The sequence below is a fragment of the Dysidea avara genome, chromosome 9 (genome assembly GCF_963678975.1).
Source record: "Dysidea avara chromosome 9, odDysAvar1.4, whole genome shotgun sequence".
NCBI classification, from domain to species: domain Eukaryota; kingdom Metazoa; phylum Porifera; class Demospongiae; order Dictyoceratida; family Dysideidae; genus Dysidea; species Dysidea avara.
Genome location: NC_089280.1, coordinates 27,313,696 through 27,333,891, shown reverse-complemented (window position 1 = coordinate 27,333,891; position 20,196 = coordinate 27,313,696). Strand labels below are relative to the sequence as shown.

The 20,196-nt window shown below is 34.2% G+C and overlaps 2 protein-coding genes across 2 annotated transcripts in view; one reads left to right on the top strand and one right to left on the bottom strand.

Annotated features, from left to right (window-relative positions):
- LOC136267810 (uncharacterized) overlaps positions 1-20,196 on the bottom strand; it is a 73,045-nt gene that overhangs the window by 42,926 nt on the left and 9,923 nt on the right. The gene's annotated exons all lie outside the window — the stretch shown is intronic.
- Positions 16,158-17,187, top strand: LOC136267811 (uncharacterized). The gene is made up of 2 exons (XM_066062991.1): positions 16,158-16,286; positions 16,341-17,187. The coding sequence occupies exons 1-2, from the start codon at positions 16,221-16,223 to the stop codon at positions 17,088-17,090; spliced, it is 816 nt and encodes a 271-aa protein (XP_065919063.1). The 5' UTR covers positions 16,158-16,220; the 3' UTR covers positions 17,091-17,187.

The following is a 20,196-nucleotide window of genomic DNA, read 5'->3' as shown; positions in this document are numbered from 1 at the left end:
ATACTTTTTTTATTCCTAAAAATTGATCGCGTAATTGTGACACAGGTTGGGTTTTGTGTCATACCTCCGTGGTCTTTATCTCGATTCCTTTCAAACCACCAAAAGGCACTCCTACGATGGTTACTCCATCTACATACCAATTTTCAACTCATTCCATGAAGCGGTTTACCTTGTAGGCGTGACAACAAATCGATCTTGTTTTACGCGAATAATCGGTCATAACTCCTGAATCATTCATTGGATTTGCACCAAATTTGATGCTAGGATTTGCCTTTGGACTCCCCTTTTGTGTGCCAAATTTCAAGGCGATCGGAGTACGCGTTTGCGTTTTATAGCAATTTTTGCAAGTGTGTGAAAAGACGAAGAAGAAGGAAAAAAAAAAACGAAGAAAAAAAACGAAACTTTGGCCACTCGTATCTCGGAAATGGCTTGAGCGATTTCCATCAAATTTGGAATGTAGACTCCCCTAGCTGGCGGATAACTCTGCAGCAAATTTGGCTCCAATCGGATAAGGTATCACTGAGATACAAATGTGTGAAAATGACGTTTTCTTTCTTCCTGTCAATATACTCACAGTGTGGCGCGCCAGTTTCTTGGGCCGCATGACACACTATCGTGTGTCTTGATACACAATCACATAAAGTAAAATAAACATAGTTTAATGTATTGGCTATTAATTATCATACGTTAATGTTAACATGTAATAACAACTACTACTAAGGTAAACAAATACACTAATATGTATAGTAACATAATATCAACTTACGTTCTGAATATCCAAATCACAATAATCATCATGTATGTAGTTATACACAATCACATAAAGTAAAATAAACATAGTTTAATGTATTGGCTATTATCATATGTTAATGTTAACATGTAACAACAACTACTACTAAGGTAAACAAATACACTACGTATATTAACATAATATCAACTTACGATCTGAATATCCAAATCACAATCATCATCATGTATGTAGTTATACACAATCACATAAAGTAAAAGAAACATAGTTTAATGTATTGGCTATAATCATACGTTAATGTTAACATGTAACAACAACTACTACTAAGGTAAACAAATACATTACGTATAGTAACATAATATCAACTTACGATCTGAATATCCAAATCACAATCATCATCATGTATGTAGTTATACACAATCACATAAAATAAAAGAAACATAGTTTAATGTATTGGCTATTATCATATGTTAATGTTAACATATAACAACAACTACTACTAAGGTCAACAAATACACTACGTATAGTAACATAATATCAACTTACGATCTGAATATCCAAATCACAATCACCATCATGTATGTAGTTATACACAATCACATAAAGTAAAAGAAACATAGTTTAATGTATTGGCTATAATCTTAAGTTAATGTGAACATGTAACAACAACTACTACTAAGGTCAACAAATACACTACGTACAGTAACATAATATCAACTTACTAACTGAATATCCAAATCACAATCATCATCATGTATGTAGTTATACACAATCACATAAAGTAAAAGAAACATAGTTAATGTATAGGCTATTATCATACATTAATGTTAACATGTAACAACAACTACTACTAAGGTCAACAAATACACTACGTATAGTAACATAATATCAACTTACTAACTGAATATCCAAATCACAATCATCATCATGTATGTAGTTATACACAATCACATAAAGTAAAAGAAACATAGTTTAATGTATTGGCTATTATCAGACGTTAATGTTAACATGTAACAACAACTACTACTAAGGCAAACAAATACACTACGTATATTAACATAATATCAACTTACGATCTGAATATCCAAATCACAATCATCATCATGTATGTAGTTATACACAATCACATAAAGTAAAAGAAACATAGTTTAATGTATTGGCTATAATCATACGTTAATGTTAACATGTAACAACAACTACTACTAAGGTAAACAAATACATTACGTATAGTAACATAATATCAACTTACGTTCTGAATATCCAAATCACAATCATCATCATGTATGTAGTTATACACAATCACATAAAGTAAAAGAAACATAGTTTAATGTATTGGCTATTATCATACGTTAATGTTAACATGTAACAACAACTACTACTAAGGTCAACAAATACACTACGTATAGTAACATAATATCAACTTACCAACTGAATATCCAAATCACAATCATCATCATGTATGTAGTTATACACAATCACATAAAGTAAAATAAACATAGTTTAATGTATTGGCGTTAATGTTAACATGTAACAACAACTACTACTAAGGTAAACAAATACACTACGTATAGTAACATAATATCAACTTACGTTCTGAATATCCAAATCACAATCATCATCATGTATGTAGTTATACACAATCACATAAAGTAAAAGAAACATAGTTTAATGTATTGGCTATAATCATACATTAATGTTAACATGTAACAACAACTACTACTAAGGTAAACAAATACACTACGTATAGTAACATAATATCAACTTACGCCCTGAATATCCAAATCACAATCATCATCATGTATGTAGTTATACACAATCACATAAAGTAAAAGAAACATAGTTTAATGTATTGGCTATAATCTTACATTAATGTTAACATGTAACAACAACTACTACTAAGGTAAACAAATACACTACGTATAGTAACATAATATCAACTTACGATCTGAATATCCAAATCACAATCATCATCATGTATGTAGTTATACACAATCACATAAAGTAAAAGAAACATAGTTTAATGTATTGGCTATAATCTTACATTAATGTTAACATGTAACAACAACTACTACTAAGGTAAACAAATACACTACGTATAGTAACATAATATCAACTTACCAACTGAATATCCAAATCACAATCATCATCATGTATGTAGTTATACACAATCACATAAAGTAAAATAAACATAGTTTAATGTATTGGCGTTAATGTTAACACGTAACAACAACTACTACTAAGGTCAACAAATACACTACGTATAGTAACATAATATCAACTTACGATCTGAATATCCAAATCACAATCATCATCATGTATGTAGTTATACACAATCACATAAAGTAAAAGAAACATAGTTTAATGTATTGGCTATAATCATACGTTAATGTTAACATGTAACAACAACTACTACTAAGGTAAACAAATACATTACGTATAGTAACATAATATCAACTTACGTTCTGAATATCCAAATCACAATCATCATCATGTATGTAGTTATACACAATCACATAAAGTAAAAGAAACATAGTTTAATGTATTGGCTATAATCTTACATTAATGTTAACATGTAACAACAACTACTACTAAGGTAAACAAATACACTACGTATAGTAACATAATATCAACTTACGTTCTGAATATCCAAATCACAATCATCATCATGTATGTAGTTATACACAATCACATAAAGTAAAAGAAACATAGTTTAATGTATTGGCTATAATCTTACATTAATGTTAACATGTAACAACAACTACTACTAAGGTAAACAAATACACTACGTATAGTAACATAATATCAACTTACCAACTGAATATCCAAATCACAATCATCATCATGTATGTAGTTATACACAATCACATAAAGTAAAAGAAACATAGTTTAATGTATTGGCTATAATCTTACATTAATGTTAACATGTAACAACAACTACTACTAAGGTAAACAAATACACTACGTATAGTAACATAATATCAACTTACCAACTGAATATCCAAATCACAATCATCATCATGTATGTAGTTATACACAATCACATAAAGTAAAATAAACATAGTTTAATGTATTGGCGTTAATGTTAACACGTAACAACAACTACTACTAAGGTAAACAAATACACTACGTATAGTAACATAATATCAACTTACGTTCTGAATATCCAAATCACAATCATCATCATGTATGTAGTTATACACAATCACATAAAGTAAAAGAAACATAGTTTAATGTATTGGCTATAATCATACGTTAATGTTAACATGTAACAACAACTACTACTAAGGTAAACAAATACATTACGTATAGTAACATAATATCAACTTACGTTCTGAATATCCAAATCACAATCATCATCATGTATGTAGTTATACACAATCACATAAAGTAAAAGAAACATAGTTTAATGTATTGGCTATTATCATACGTTAATGTTAACATGTAACAACAACTACTACTAAGGTCAACAAATACACTACGTATAGTAACATAATATCAACTTACCAACTGAATATCCAAATCACAATCATCATCATGTATGTAGTTATACACAATCACATAAAGTAAAATAAACATAGTTTAATGTATTGGCGTTAATGTTAACACGTAACAACAACTACTACTAAGGTAAACAAATACACTACGTATAGTAACATAATATCAACTTACTAACTGAATATCCAAATCACAATCATCATCATGTATGTAGTTATACACAATCACATAAAGTAAAAGAAACATAGTTTAATGTATTGGCTATAATCATACGTTAATGTTAACATGTAACAACAACTACTACTAAGGTCAACAAATACACTACGTATAGTAACATAATATCAACTTACGTGCTGAATATCCAAATCACAATCATCATCATGTATGTAGTTATACACAATCACATAAAGTAAAAGAAACATAGTTTAATGTATTGGCTATTATCAGACGTTAATGTTAACATGTAACAACAACTACTACTAAGGTAAACAAATACACTACGTATATTAACATAATATCAACTTACGATCTGAATATCCAAATCACAATCATCATCATGTATGTAGTTATACACAATCACATAAAGTAAAAGAAACATAGTTTAATGTATTGGCTATAATCATACGTTAATGTTAACATGTAACAACAACTACTACTAAGGTCAACAAATACACTACGTATAGTAACATAATATCAACTTACGATCTGAATATCCAAATCACAATCATCATCATGTATGTAGTTATACACAATCACATAAAGTAAAAGAAACATAGTTTAATGTATTGGCTATAATCTTAAGTTAATGTGAACATGTAACAACAACTACTACTAAGGTAAACAAATACACTACGTATAGTAACATAATATCAACTTACCAACTGAATATCCAAATCACAATCATCATCATGTATGTAGTTATACACAATCACATAAAGTAAAAGAAACATAGTTTAATGTATTGGCTATAATCTTACATTAATGTTAACATGTAACAACAACTACTACTAAGGTAAACAAATACACTACGTATAGTAACATAATATCAACTTACCAACTGAATATCCAAATCACAATCATCATCATGTATGTAGTTATACACAATCACATAAAGTAAAATAAACATAGTTTAATGTATTGGCGTTAATGTTAACACGTAACAACAACTACTACTAAGGTAAACAAATACACTACGTATAGTAACATAATATCAACTTACGTGCTGAATATCCAAATCACAATCATCATCATGTATGTAGTTATACACAATCACATAAAGTAAAAGAAACATAGTTTAATGTATTGGCTATAATCATACGTTAATGTTAACATGTAACAACAACTACTACTAAGGTAAACAAATACATTACGTATAGTAACATAATATCAACTTACGTTCTGAATATCCAAATCACAATCATCATCATGTATGTAGTTATACACAATCACATAAAGTAAAAGAAACATAGTTTAATGTATTGGCTATTATCATACGTTAATGTTAACATGTAACAACAACTACTACTAAGGTCAACAAATACACTACGTATAGTAACATAATATCAACTTACCAACTGAATATCCAAATCACAATCATCATCATGTATGTAGTTATACACAATCACATAAAGTAAAATAAACATAGTTTAATGTATTGGCGTTAATGTTAACACGTAACAACAACTACTACTAAGGTAAACAAATACACTACGTATAGTAACATAATATCAACTTACTAACTGAATATCCAAATCACAATCATCATCATGTATGTAGTTATACACAATCACATAAAGTAAAAGAAACATAGTTTAATGTATTGGCTATAATCATACGTTAATGTTAACATGTAACAACAACTACTACTAAGGTCAACAAATACACTACGTATAGTAACATAATATCAACTTACGTGCTGAATATCCAAATCACAATCATCATCATGTATGTAGTTATACACAATCACATAAAGTAAAAGAAACATAGTTTAATGTATTGGCTATTATCAGACGTTAATGTTAACATGTAACAACAACTACTACTAAGGTAAACAAATACACTACGTATATTAACATAATATCAACTTACGATCTGAATATCCAAATCACAATCATCATCATGTATGTAGTTATACACAATCACATAAAGTAAAAGAAACATAGTTTAATGTATTGGCTATAATCATACGTTAATGTTAACATGTAACAACAACTACTACTAAGGTCAACAAATACACTACGTATAGTAACATAATATCAACTTACGATCTGAATATCCAAATCACAATCATCATCATGTATGTAGTTATACACAATCACATAAAGTAAAAGAAACATAGTTTAATGTATTGGCTATAATCTTAAGTTAATGTGAACATGTAACAACAACTACTACTAAGGTCAACAAATACACTACGTATAGTAACATAATATCAACTTACTAACTGAATATCCAAATCACAATCATCATCATGTATGTAGTTATACACAATCACATAAAGTAAAAGAAACATAGTTAATGTATTGGCTATTATCATACATTAATGTTAACATGTAACAACAACTACTACTAAGGTCAACAAATACACTACGTATAGTAACATAATATCAACTTACGATCTGAATATCCAAATCACAATCATCATCATGTATGTAGTTATACACAATCACATAAAGTAAAAGAAACATAGTTTAATGTATTGGCTATTATCAGACGTTAATGTTACCATGTAACAACAACTACTACTAAGGTAAACAAATACACTACGTATATTAACATAATATCAACTTACGATCTGAATATCCAAATCACAATCATCATCATGTATGTAGTTATACACAATCACATAAAGTAAAAGAAACATAGTTTAATGTATTGGCTATAATCTTACATTAATGTTAACATGTAACAACAACTACTACTAAGGTAAACAAATACACTACGTATAGTAACATAATATCAACTTACGATCTGAATATCCAAATCACAATCATCATCATGTATGTAGTTATACACAATCACATAAAGTAAAAGAAACATAGTTTAATGTATTGGCTATAATCATACGTTAATGTTAACATGTAACAACAACTACTACTAAGGTAAACAAATACATTACGTATAGTAACATAATATCAACTTACGTTCTGAATATCCAAATCACAGTCATCATCATGTATGTAGTTATACACAATCACATAAAGTAAAAGAAACATAGTTTAATGTATTGGCTATAATCATACGTTAATGTTAATATGTAACAACAACTACTACTAAGGTAAACAAATACATTACGTATAGTAACATAATATCAACTTACGTTCTGAATATCCAAATCACAATCATCATCATGTATGTAGTTATACACAATCACATAAAGTAAAAGAAACATAGTTTAATGTATTGGCTATTATCATACGTTAATGTTAACATGTAACAACAACTACTACTAAGGTAAACAAATACATTACGTATAGTAACATAATATCAACTTACGTTCTGAATATCCAAATCACAATCATCATCATGTATGTAGTTATACACAATCACATAAAGTAAAAGAAACATAGTTTAATGTATTGGCTATAATCTTACATTAATGTTAACATGTAACAACAACTACTACTGAGGTAAACAAATACATTACGTATAGTAACATAATATCACCAGGACAGTTGACCTTGTAACATGTTGAGATACTATTCTTAATTGAGATATACATATATCTACTACTGGAGCACATCGTCATGGCTGATGACAATAATCTGCGAAACCAACTGGAGGATGACCTTTTGGGTAGCAGCATTACCATAGAAGACCTAACTAATATGAAGACCGATATCCAAGAAATGAAGGCCAATATTGCTTAGTGTCAGCCATAAAAACCATGCATGTGCCATTGCACGAAGCAACAATATGGAAGGTGCTGGTCTCTCCAACACACCCAGGAAGGGTCCTTATTGATGTCGACCCAGGAATGGTTAAGGATAGCCAAGAATCGCTAAAAAGCGGTACTATCAACCAAAGCCAGGAAAACGTGGTAGAGAACCTACCTCATATGACTCGCAGTCCCCAGCACATGTGAGGAAGGCCTGGACAATGACAGAGAGCTTTCACGGCTGCAAAATTTTATGCTGGACCATTAACTGTAGCTCTAGAAGAGCTCTATATCCATGATGAGCCTATTGTGGACTACGTAATGCAGGCATCCAACAGGTGGTGTTGTTTACTGCCAATGCTAGCGCCCACTTTAGCCAGGTGAGACGATCAAAAGTACTGAAGCACTTAAAACCCAGAAGTCTGCACCCTCTCAAAGGACCAAGATTTCTCTCAAGTTGTGTCCTTCCTGTTTGGTAATGGCATCAAAAAGAAGATGCAAGAGAGAGCACAGACAATGAAGTGCCTTAGATAGACATCTAGCTTTTATTCCAGCAGGGGAAGAGAATGTGAAGCTAAATCATTGTTTCACAGGAGCCCCTTCCAGGGAAATGGGCATGAAGGGGCAGCTCTTGTTGTGTCAGCCCGTATTACAAGAAGACATTCCGTCAAAGAAGGCGAGGACAGTAGACTGTCACAAAGACAGCTTAGTTACATTACACCTTAGCACATATGTATAAAAAAAGTTGTACCCTATATACCTCCCAATAAGAGAGCACCATGCACACACCCACTCCACATTACAAGCACTGAAATGGGTCCAGACACAAATGCAAATGCAACCAGACCAACCAATGAGGGTAGCAGCATATGGCTTCAGCCGATTTCCACTTTCAATACAACCAAGAGAAGTACCAACGCCTCAAGAGTTAGTGTACTTATTAGAAGACTTAGAGATTTCTCCAGTGACAGTGGACCAAATCAGATCATGGATTGATTGAGACCCTGTATTATGCAAAGTGCGCAGATTTGTGCAACATGGCTGGCCAAGGAAAGTTGACTCAGTACTTCAACTATACGCAGTTAGAGCTCAGCATCTGAGACAGCTGCTTGCTGTGGGGAAATATAATTGTGGTACATAGCAGGGAAGAAAGAAGTTGCTGGATTTACTGTATGAAGGTTATCCTGAAATTTCTAAGATGAAAGGCTTAGCTTGCAGCTATATGTGGTGGCCGATAACATTGATTCAGACTTGGAAGCAACCAGTGTCAAGTTAATCAGTCTTCTCCTCCAGCTGCACCAATGCATCCATGGGAATGGCCATGCAGCATCCATGGGAGAGAATTCCCTTAGACCCTTTTTGTGGTGGATTTGGCAAATTTTGGAACTATCTAAGTTACTTAAGACCCTTTTCATGTTTACTTAGGCCTTTATCATGTTTATTACGCACAGTAGTGCTGGCAACCCATCAATTCATTTTAAACCTGTGACTGTTGTTATGGGTGGAATAATGGCTTGTTTCTACTAATTAATGCTACATTTCTCTGTTACCAGCAGCTGTCTACAGTGTTAAGGTACAACAACTACATTTAAAGTGCTTTACGTTGGCGAGATCAAAGCAAAAAGAGTGCTTTATTTTCGTAACGCATTTAAGTGTGTTGTTATATTTTCCATTTGTATCACAATGGAAAATAAAGAACAGTTTTGCATTGATTGGAAAATAAATACGATAAGCAAGATCACATGCGTAACATTTCTAATCGCCAAAAGTAGCCAAAAAGATACTATTTGCTTGTATTACTACCACAACTGTACTACATAGACACTTACCAATTGTCTGATTGCTGAAAACTGATGTGGTTCGAATTCACGAAATGAATGCTCCAAGCAAGATGACAAGACAACACTCTAAACCAGTTAAAGCACCGCTACGCTTGTACAATATGAAAATAAAAGCACTCGGACATGGTCTCGAGCCTAACATAGAACTCGGCTTCACCTCATGCTATATTAGTCTTTCGCCCACACCTCGTGCTTGTATTTCCATATTATATGCACAGCGGTGCTTTAACTAGTATACAGGGTCTAAATAAATTAGACTTCAGATCACAGGGGTTTAAGTAATTTAGTAACCCGATAGCTTAGACTATGCTGGACCCTTTTAGGAAAGATTTTTTGGTTGTTGTCAATGCCCATTCTAAATGGATGGAAATAGAGGTTGCCAATACCGCTACCACTCAAGTAACTCTTGAACATTTAAGAGCAATTAATGTTTGCCAGATTTGAGGTGGTTGTGATAAATAATGGCACTTGTTTTACTAGCAGTAAATTTGCTGAATTTACAAGACAAAATCACATCCACCATTTTAAGACAGCACCTTATCACCCCTCCTCTAATGGTTTAACAGAGAGAGCTGTGCAAACATTCAAACAGGGAATAAAGAAGCAGTTGACCAGTACAGTGTACACTAAACTGTCACATTTTCTTTTTCAGTATAGACTAGTACCTCACACAACAACAGGTGTAGCTCCAGCAGAGTTAATGTCGAGAAACTGTAGTTAGTATTAGCAGAGGGAAATCCTACAAAATCAAACTTACAGATGGCAAAATTGTACGAAGACATGCAGATCACATTCGTCCTAGACAATTGGAAGTGCTCCAATTGTACTTCATTGCTCACAGAGGTATTGTAAGCTTTTCCAGACTTAAGGAGGGAGGAATGTACGTAGTAATCAGAAGCCATCATGATAAGATGTTTTTGTAATTTACTTTTGTTATTGTACTTAGCTACTGTAAGTAATCTAGTAATTATCACATGTATTAGAAGATTTTCTTATGGTAGTATAAATTATATGATAGTAGGTGAACACACTTTCTATGGACTTGTTATTTCAGCTTGTATCTTGTAAACATGCTGTTTAGGGTTTCTTTTGTAAGTACAAATATAAAATATAGTGAATTGTACCATGTATTTTATTGTTATGTAGTTTGAGATAAGAGAAATGTTAGAAATGTTATCCATATAAATGTGTGCTATACAACCAGGCAGATACAACAAATACAAATACAATGTTGGTTCAAACTTCAAAATACAAATAATCAAAAACAGTATTTAAAGGTCCACTGAAATGGTAAAATACACTTTGGCTATATGTGTGTGTGTGTGCGTGCGTGCGTGCGTGCGTGCGTGCGTGCGTGCGTGCGTGCGTGCGTGCGTGCGTGCGTGCGTGCGTGTATGTTATACTACAGATGTCATGGTATTCGAAATATATACCAAAAGATATACAAACTTAGAAAAGATGTTATAGTGCGAGGCTTTGTATAGCACCCTTTCCTAAATATGTATATCTTTTGGTATATATTTCAAATACCATGATATCTGTAGTATAACTAGATCAATAAAAAATTGGAAATTTTAAAATGAGAATAGGGATCGCTGAAAAAAGCCACCAAACAAGAAGGGATCGCTGGGGTGGTAATGCAAACCACAAATCTCTATTTTGACTCTCTGTCATAAATATTTAGTTACATGCTCCCCTGAATCATTTTAAAATAAGTCAAAATAGGGATTTGTGGTTTGCAGTACCACCCCAGTGAGTGATCCCTTCTTGTTTGGTGGCTTTTTTCAGCGATCCCTATTCCCATTTTAAAATTTCCAATTTTTTATTGATCTAGTTTGTGTACTTTTTATTAATCCAGTGATGGATTTGTTTTATTGATAATGATAATTGTTGTAGATATGTAGAGCAGTTTACAATTAGTGGCTAGCTGTCAAGTTGGATGTAAGCTTTGTTGTTATCAGACACACTTGACTGCATTATTAGAGTATTTACCTGACTGGGACAAGACTATACATTACACACAACAGTGAGCAGCTGTTGTCTAACTTGTCTTACTATACATGTACATGTGTCAGGACTCTAGTCTCTTAGTCACATTAGCATCCTAATGCAGTGTTCATGAATATACACACACCAAATGGTATGATACTGAGCTAGCCACCTGTCATAAGACTATGGAACGCCAAATGCGACAAAAATCAGGCAAAATTTCTATTTGACATCGATATTTTGACATCGATAAAATCGGTCACATCGATGTTTTTTACATCAATCTGATCGATGTTTTGTAATCGATGTCACAGCATCGATCTAAAAACATCAATGATTTTGCATCGATCTCAAAACATCGATGATTTTGCATCGATCTCAAAACATCGATCGATGTTTTTAGATCGATGCTGTGACATCGATTACAAAACATCGATCAGATCGATGCAAAAACATCGATGTGACCGATTTTATAGATCGATTTTGCATTGATCTCAAAACATCGATCGATGTTTTTAGATCGATGCTTTGACATAGATTACAAAACATTGATCAGATCAATGTAAAAACATTGATGTGACCGATTTTATCGATGTCAAAATATCGATGTCAAATAGAAATTTTGCCTGATTTTTATCGCATTTGGCATTCCATATAAGACATGGAACTCTGACAAGCATATAATTATAAGTTAAAATAGTCAGTGGCCGTGCATTTATTATTTCAGCCAAGACTGTACACAATAAGAAGAATCATATACAGATTTTCCATGGGTGCATGGACTACAACATTGGCTCACTGGTGCACAGTAGTATAAATGCTAAGTACAATATAGTTTGTACAGCTAGAGTTTGTTGTTCATGTGAGTATTGTATTCATTGACTTTATCACAGTGAAGAAATCTATGTTGACATGCGTATATGAATGCATGATTTCCCACAAAGTGTTATTAACACTTTACAGTGATCAGCACTGAAGGTCTGAAGCTAATCTGCATGCACACACATCATTCAAAACAACAAAGTCAGGTACTGTGTATAGCTGCAATGTCTATTGTAAACCATGGGTTATCAACAGCATGAAGCCATGTTGTTTACACAATGTGGTCAGAAAATTATGGCACTCAAAAATAGTTTTAATTTTAATTAACACAACACTGACTCCACCCAAACTTTAGGCTTTATGTGGAAAGGAAATATGATTTATAGAAACTATATTCATAACAATGAATAATCTCTGGTATCAGCGCTATCACTTCTTCATGTCTCTGAGAGAGCGCTTGTATGGTCGCTCGTAGCAAATCACGACCGTGCGCTTACAGGAAGAAGTGGACTATAGCTACTCACCACGCAGAGACGCTGTGCGCGATCTAAGTCTAAGAAGTGCTGTTGAGTACTTGATTAACTCTGCAACAAAACCCAAAGGAGCTCACACGATGGAATCCTGTAATTTTATTGTTATACGGCTTCTATAGTATACGGAGCTGCTACCAATAGTGTAATGGCGAAGAAAACTTAGAAAATTTTCGAGGTGTAGGGTGGTTGGCGATCTGTGGAATACGGGCTTATTAATAGGTCATGGACACGCGGAAGGACTCAGTAAGCATGGCTATATAGTTTTTAGCGTGAAAAAGTGGATAACTTTTGCTGTACATGAGTGAAACAAAATAATATTATGAATAATAAGAATAATATGAACAAAACAGCAAATTTCAGTTTAGTCCCAAATACACATACTGTTTCCTTTTCACTTGATACTTACTAGTGGACCAATACTAATTGCAAATAACCACTAGAGGGTTGTTTTGAGTTAGAGGATGCTTTCCAAGGTAGTTTTAAGGCGTACGTTCTATTATAGTTTTTGCAAAAAACATGGGCGATCCCCACTATCATGGTTCATGATATGTTAATACAACATCTCGTCTCCCACTTGGAAGCAGTAGCAGCAATTTCTACTGTTTTTACATCATTAGTATTGGTAAGTAATTCCTTGTGATTAGTGAGCTCCAGGAGTATGCACATGTGTTACAGCCTGCAATCTTCTTGAAAATTGGTCCAACCATACATAGCAACTGTTGCTAGGTAAACCTGATCTAGTTACTTTTAGTGGTTGCTTAGCAACCATTGCTATGGTGTCAAAATAATTTTTAGATTTAGTATCAGTTGCCTAGCAACGGTTGTTAAGGTTGCTAGGCAACAATGTTGTTGCTAAGTAACACATATTGGTTACTGTGGTACCAGTAGTTGTCAAGTCGGACATGCCTAACTGGTAAAACAACCAAACACTATCAAAAAACTTTAGCCAATCAGATGCGTATATCAAATGCACAAGTGATATACTGATTCTATTGGCTAGTTTGCTGTAGTATATCAAACATATACCACAAGCTGCTATTGGAGTTTTTGTACAGGACACGATATTGATGTTGTATTAATATATATATATATATATATATATATATATATATATATATATATATATATATATATATATATATATATATATATATATATACTAGCATTGGTACCTGCCCTACGTGCAGGATCATTTCTATAGTAACTACAATTCACAGATGAAAGGGAATCAAGCATTACTATTCAATACATGTGAGCTTTATGCTCTAATTGAACACACAGGGACAAAGACACAGAAAAAACATGGCTATAGGGGAATGTATACTTCAGACATAAAGAAACAATAGGTGGATTAATGCTAACTAAGCTATGAAGTATTAATACCAGTACTACAATGCTATCAAGTGTTAACACCAGTACTACAATGCTACACCAGCACTACATTGTTATCAAGTATTAACACCAGCACCAGCACCACAATGCTATACCAGCACTACAATGCTATACCAGCACTACAATGCTATCAAGTATTAACACCAGCACAATGCCATCAAGAATCAACACCAGCACAATGCCATTAAGAATTAATACCAGCACCACAATGCTACACCAGCACAATGCCATCAAGTATTAACACCAGCACTGCAATGTTAAGTATTATACTATATCAATGCTGACTAAGCTATTAAGCACTAACAGATGGTGTGCTGTGGTAGATGGTTTGTGTTGTTGGCATGAAAGAACTTTAAATTGTGTGGTTAAAGCAATAAGTAATATGCAGTGTACAATTGGAAAGTGGATTTGAATTCCTGAAGTCATTTGCATTAGAACTTTTATAGCTAGTATGTACAACTTATCATATAGCATTATATAGAACTTCTGATCTTTGGCATAGCTTAGTAGGCATTAGTGTCAACAAACTGGCAAATGAATAGCAGGGGCGGATCCAGAGTTTCGAAAGAGGGGGGGCACCTTTCTGAAAAACAGTTGAAGACCAAAAAAAACTTGCTGAAAACCAGTTGAAGACCAAAAAAAAAAAAAAGGTCACAACAATAATAGCTAGTTATCCTTACCAACTATATCACATCTGTTATGTAAAATAAAATTCTATTTGTAGCTTCATAGGTAAGCTACACTGCCTCATGAACATTGTGACTGCTTTATTAGAGTAATTGACTGCTCTATTAGAGTATCTCGATCTTGTATGCAATTTCTTGAAGGGGGGGGGGGGGGGGCATTTGCCCCAAATGCCCCATCCTGGATCCGCCACTGAATAGTGTTACTTAAAGACTTTGTAATTATGTGATAGTTATGATCATACCATTACCATAGGCAAAGGAGTTTGAAAACATAGGCTAGAGTATGAATGCAACCCTTTATAGTACGTATGCAGTTGGAGATGTTACATTTACTATCATACAGTACAATTTGTAAGATTGGAAGTTGGAGCAATACCTTAGTACTCTAAATGGATGATAGGCTTTACTTTCTGACACTTCTGGCCACTGGTCATGGGTTGTTTACACACACACATACACACACACTTTAACAATAGGATGTTCCAGTTATCACTATGGGTGGTACTTTCTCATGTAGTACACTTGTCCACAACAATAGGATGTTGTAGAAATTCCACCAGCTCTCCAGCATAGCTAGTTTTGCACTATAAAAGGCAGCGTAGTTGTTGTAGTATGCATTTTTATTGGTCAAGACACAGAGATGGCATCGAAAGAAATTGATGTGAGCAGTATTGTGAATGAATCATTAGATGCTCAAATAACTGGAGTTTTGGGAGATATCTCTCCTATGAAAAAGGGAAGGGGGCATCATATTTTCAAGGAGAGATACTGGATGACAATCGAAGAGTGCGGCTTTATGGTTTTGATGGAGCCATTAGAAAGAGACTTAGTGAAGAGATGGGGAATGCAGTTGTGCTGACTAACTGCCAAGTAAAGAAGGCACGCTATAGCAATGATTATGAGGTAAATATGTAGAGTTAGTATGTATTACAGATAATACTCCTTGTTCTGTGATAGGTGTTAGTTGGCAAAGGAACAACTGTTGAGAAAACTGATAAAACTTTTAATGTTGGCCTGGAGAAAAAAGATGTTACAATAACGCCACTAAGTGAGCTTAACGATGTACCAGAGTACAATAAAATTAACTGTGAAGTCAAAGTCCTGCAAGTGGATGAGCCTGTATGTACATCCAGTGGTAAAATGCTACAGAATGTCATTGTGGCTGACCAAAGTGGTGTTGTCAAAATGAACTTTTGGGAAGATGACATGAAAAAAGTTGCTGCTACCAAGTCCTATCAATTTGAAAAGGTGTCTGTCAAAGAATATCGTGGACAAAAGTACTTGTCAGTCCAGGGCAATACTGTTATCACTGAAATTGAGGATGTAGATGTTGACTCGGATGTTGGTGAAGAAGCTCAAGATCTTTTCCCATGTATCATTGAGAATGCTAAAGTAATTGGAGTGGTGTCACTTGAAGCTTATTTGAAATGCATCAAGTGCAATGTGAAAATTGACAGCAGCGATGATTACGATACTTGTAGGAAATGTAGCACAGCACAATGCATGGAGGAATGTGAGTCTGAAGTGGTTGCTCAGCTGATGGTGAAAAGTGGTGACAAAAGAGTTACACTGAAAGCGTTCACTACTGTTTTGGAAGAAATAGCAGAAGCTGCTGTAAACAGGCCCTTTGTACTTCTTACTGCAAGGCCTTTTACTGCCACTTACTACAGCAGTGATGAAATCACCCAGAGCATTAGCAGACCATAAACTTCACCATAAACAAAACAATCACATACTTTGTTGTAATTTAATTTGCAAATAATAATTGTCAATGATATACTTAATTTAATAAAAAAATAGACATGTAAATAAGAATGAATCTTTAGTGACACCTAAGGTTATACTACTACTTGCCTTATGGCTGCCAGCTTAGCATGGGGCTTCCCTGATCCATGGTTTGAAGACTGCATTTAGACATTCGCGTGTTTCTGGTTTTTTCTTGCATCAAGTTGAAACTCCGTGAAGATATATGTACTGACGATTGGGGTTATACATGTTTTCGAATGTGGAAGCTTACTACTTCCAATGTATTCGAATGATGACGTCAGGTGAATAGCATTGTGCAAATTATATTTAAGAATTACGTAATAAACTCCAATGGCCAATAGTTCAAAAGGTACCCAGAGTGACTGAAAGGTTTACTGAAAAGGTACCTGAATAAAAAAAAAAGTGTACTGAAAAGGTGCCCAAATCGAAAAAAAAAGTTATCACAAACTGGAATTGAACCCACAACTTCTACACGTAAGGCGGCTGTCTAACCCATTCACCTACCTGTCCTACACCCAAAGCTTCACGTTTATTTTTGTCTTATAAAGACCTGTACAAATGGACTGAGATAGGTGTCTACTTGCGGTTTATAGAAAGAATTTAAGCCATTTTTCTTCTACACCTTCGCGTTTAAATAGCTTGCACGAACTTTTCGAAACCGTCATTGTAGAGCTGGATAATGAGCGCTTATTTAGACACAAAGACGCTTCGAAACGTGCAGCGGTTCAAGAGTACATGCCTGACATCAAATGGAATGCAGACAGACGGACGGCTTTTCAGTCTTATAATATAGATATATATATATATATCCTTGCTACTAGTGGAATAGGTTGCTGCATGTGTTTTAGTTAGATTTTGTTTTGTTTAGTAGATATACTACATTTTAGTGTATTGTAGTTAGTCAATTATATTACGTCATAACACATCAGACAAAGAAGCTTTAGTACGCATGAAGAAGTGTCCATGTACAGCTAAATTTGATTTAGTTTCACGTCATATCTACCATAACAACTTGAAACATGGTAAGAACTTGCACTGCAGCCAGCTACAACCCTACAGGAGATATTAGTGAACTTAAGCTGGTGTTGTGGTGAAGAATGCTCGAAAACGCCTGTTAAAGGAACTGTAAATCAACAGTACAATGGGATAATCACTTAGTGGTTGAAAAAGGTATTTGAGCAAAATGTATTAATGCTTTACAGTGACCAGCACTGAAGGTCTGCAGCAACATGTGCTGCAGCCTTAGGATTACCTAACCTAATTTCAAGGACTTAGACTTAGTGACTTATAGCTGAAAAGGTGTAACAGAAAAGGGGCCAAAGTAAGGAAAAAAATCACTCCAACCCCAGGAATCGAACTGCAGGTCACCCAATGTCTAGTCGGGGCCACACTCAGTCTCCTCCAGGAGGGATGGATTTTCTTCCTTAATCCTAAAGTATTTATTGTATTAATAAAATTTATGTGAGTCCAGTAATCCAGTCCAGTGAATGGCAATAGCCACTCATTGTCAATAGGTTTTAAATCTGCCCTTTAGTAGTTGAAATAAAGGGTGTATCCATTCACTGGACTGGACTACTGGACTGGACTACTGGACTGGATTACTGGACTGGATTACTGGACTCACAAAAAGTTTGCTCAAATACCTTTTCCAACCACTATAAGTGATTATACTAGCCATATGATCATTACTTTGTATACCACACACTCAGGATTCTCAGTGTCTTGTCTTTACATTTAGAGGCACATACGGCTAATTATAACTGTAGTCTATAGTTTTAGAATGGTATGATAAATTTGTAATCAATGTATTTTTTAAAATTTTGTACACTACATGTGGTTTGTCTTACCTGCCTGTTAGATGGTGTGTGCACTGGGAAGCATTCTCTGGCTAACTGAACACTGTGCACTTGTTGTTTTTTTACAAGCATTATAAACCAAGAAGCTGGCCAATCTATATGCTGAAACGTTAGGCAGTGCTACATCATTTCAATATAATTGCAGGTGTAAAACTGACTTAAGTTTATGTCACTGTATGCTGTTTTACAAAACACTGACAAGATGCATTTAGCAGTGTTAACAGTGCACGGTGGGTTGCTAGCAGTAGGCAAATTATTTTTGATGAAGAGCCACACTGAGGTTTTAGTGCAGCTTTTGTGAATATTGTGCAAGTTAATATGCCTTGTATACAAGTTGTGATGAATGGTGTGATTTCTAAAATACTTTTGTGGTAAAGTCTAGCTATAAGAGGCAAGAAAACAAAAATAAGTTTAAGTCCAGTAGTCCAGTCCAGTAATCCAGTCCAGTGATTGGATACACAGTTGAAATAAAGTTGAAATAAAGTTTAACATTCCTATTTGGTTCCTCCAATATAAATAGTTAACCACACCTTGTTATATTGGTAATATCACATCGGTATCGGTGTTTAGATTCAGTATATCGGAATATATTGGATCAGTTCAAAATTTCTCTATCGGTACACCTCTAATCCTTTTTAAAATTTTATTTTAATAGAGAGGCAGCATCAGCCGAAGCTGTTACACCCTACACACAACATACACATAAACACACGCACACACACACAATAATTGCTTATGCATAAATTAACACTATTAAAATGCCTACTAGTTTACTTCTTCATTTATGCACCTATCAACGTCACGCCCCACCTACCCCAGGTAGGGCAGCGGTTGGGGATTTGTCACCCAAACTCGTCCCCAGGGTAGGGACATTTGCAGCACAATTAGCCATTCTCGGCCATATTGCTAGTGATTACCGGGATAAATAATATGAATTAGTATGGGATTTGTAATTGGAGGGGTGGGGAATTTGTCATCTAGCATTTGCAAATTCCCACCTCTGGGGTAGGTGTAGTCTCGCATAGCCAGACCGCTTTTTTCTTTTGTGTGGGCGTCGGGCCTACTTTTCCCACCCCCACACAAAGGAAAAGTAGTGGTCTCAGCTACGCAAGAGTAGGGTAGGTGGGGCTTGACATTGATGCTAGGTGCATTATTAAGCGTACGTACGCTTTTTCCTTTTATCTATTTCT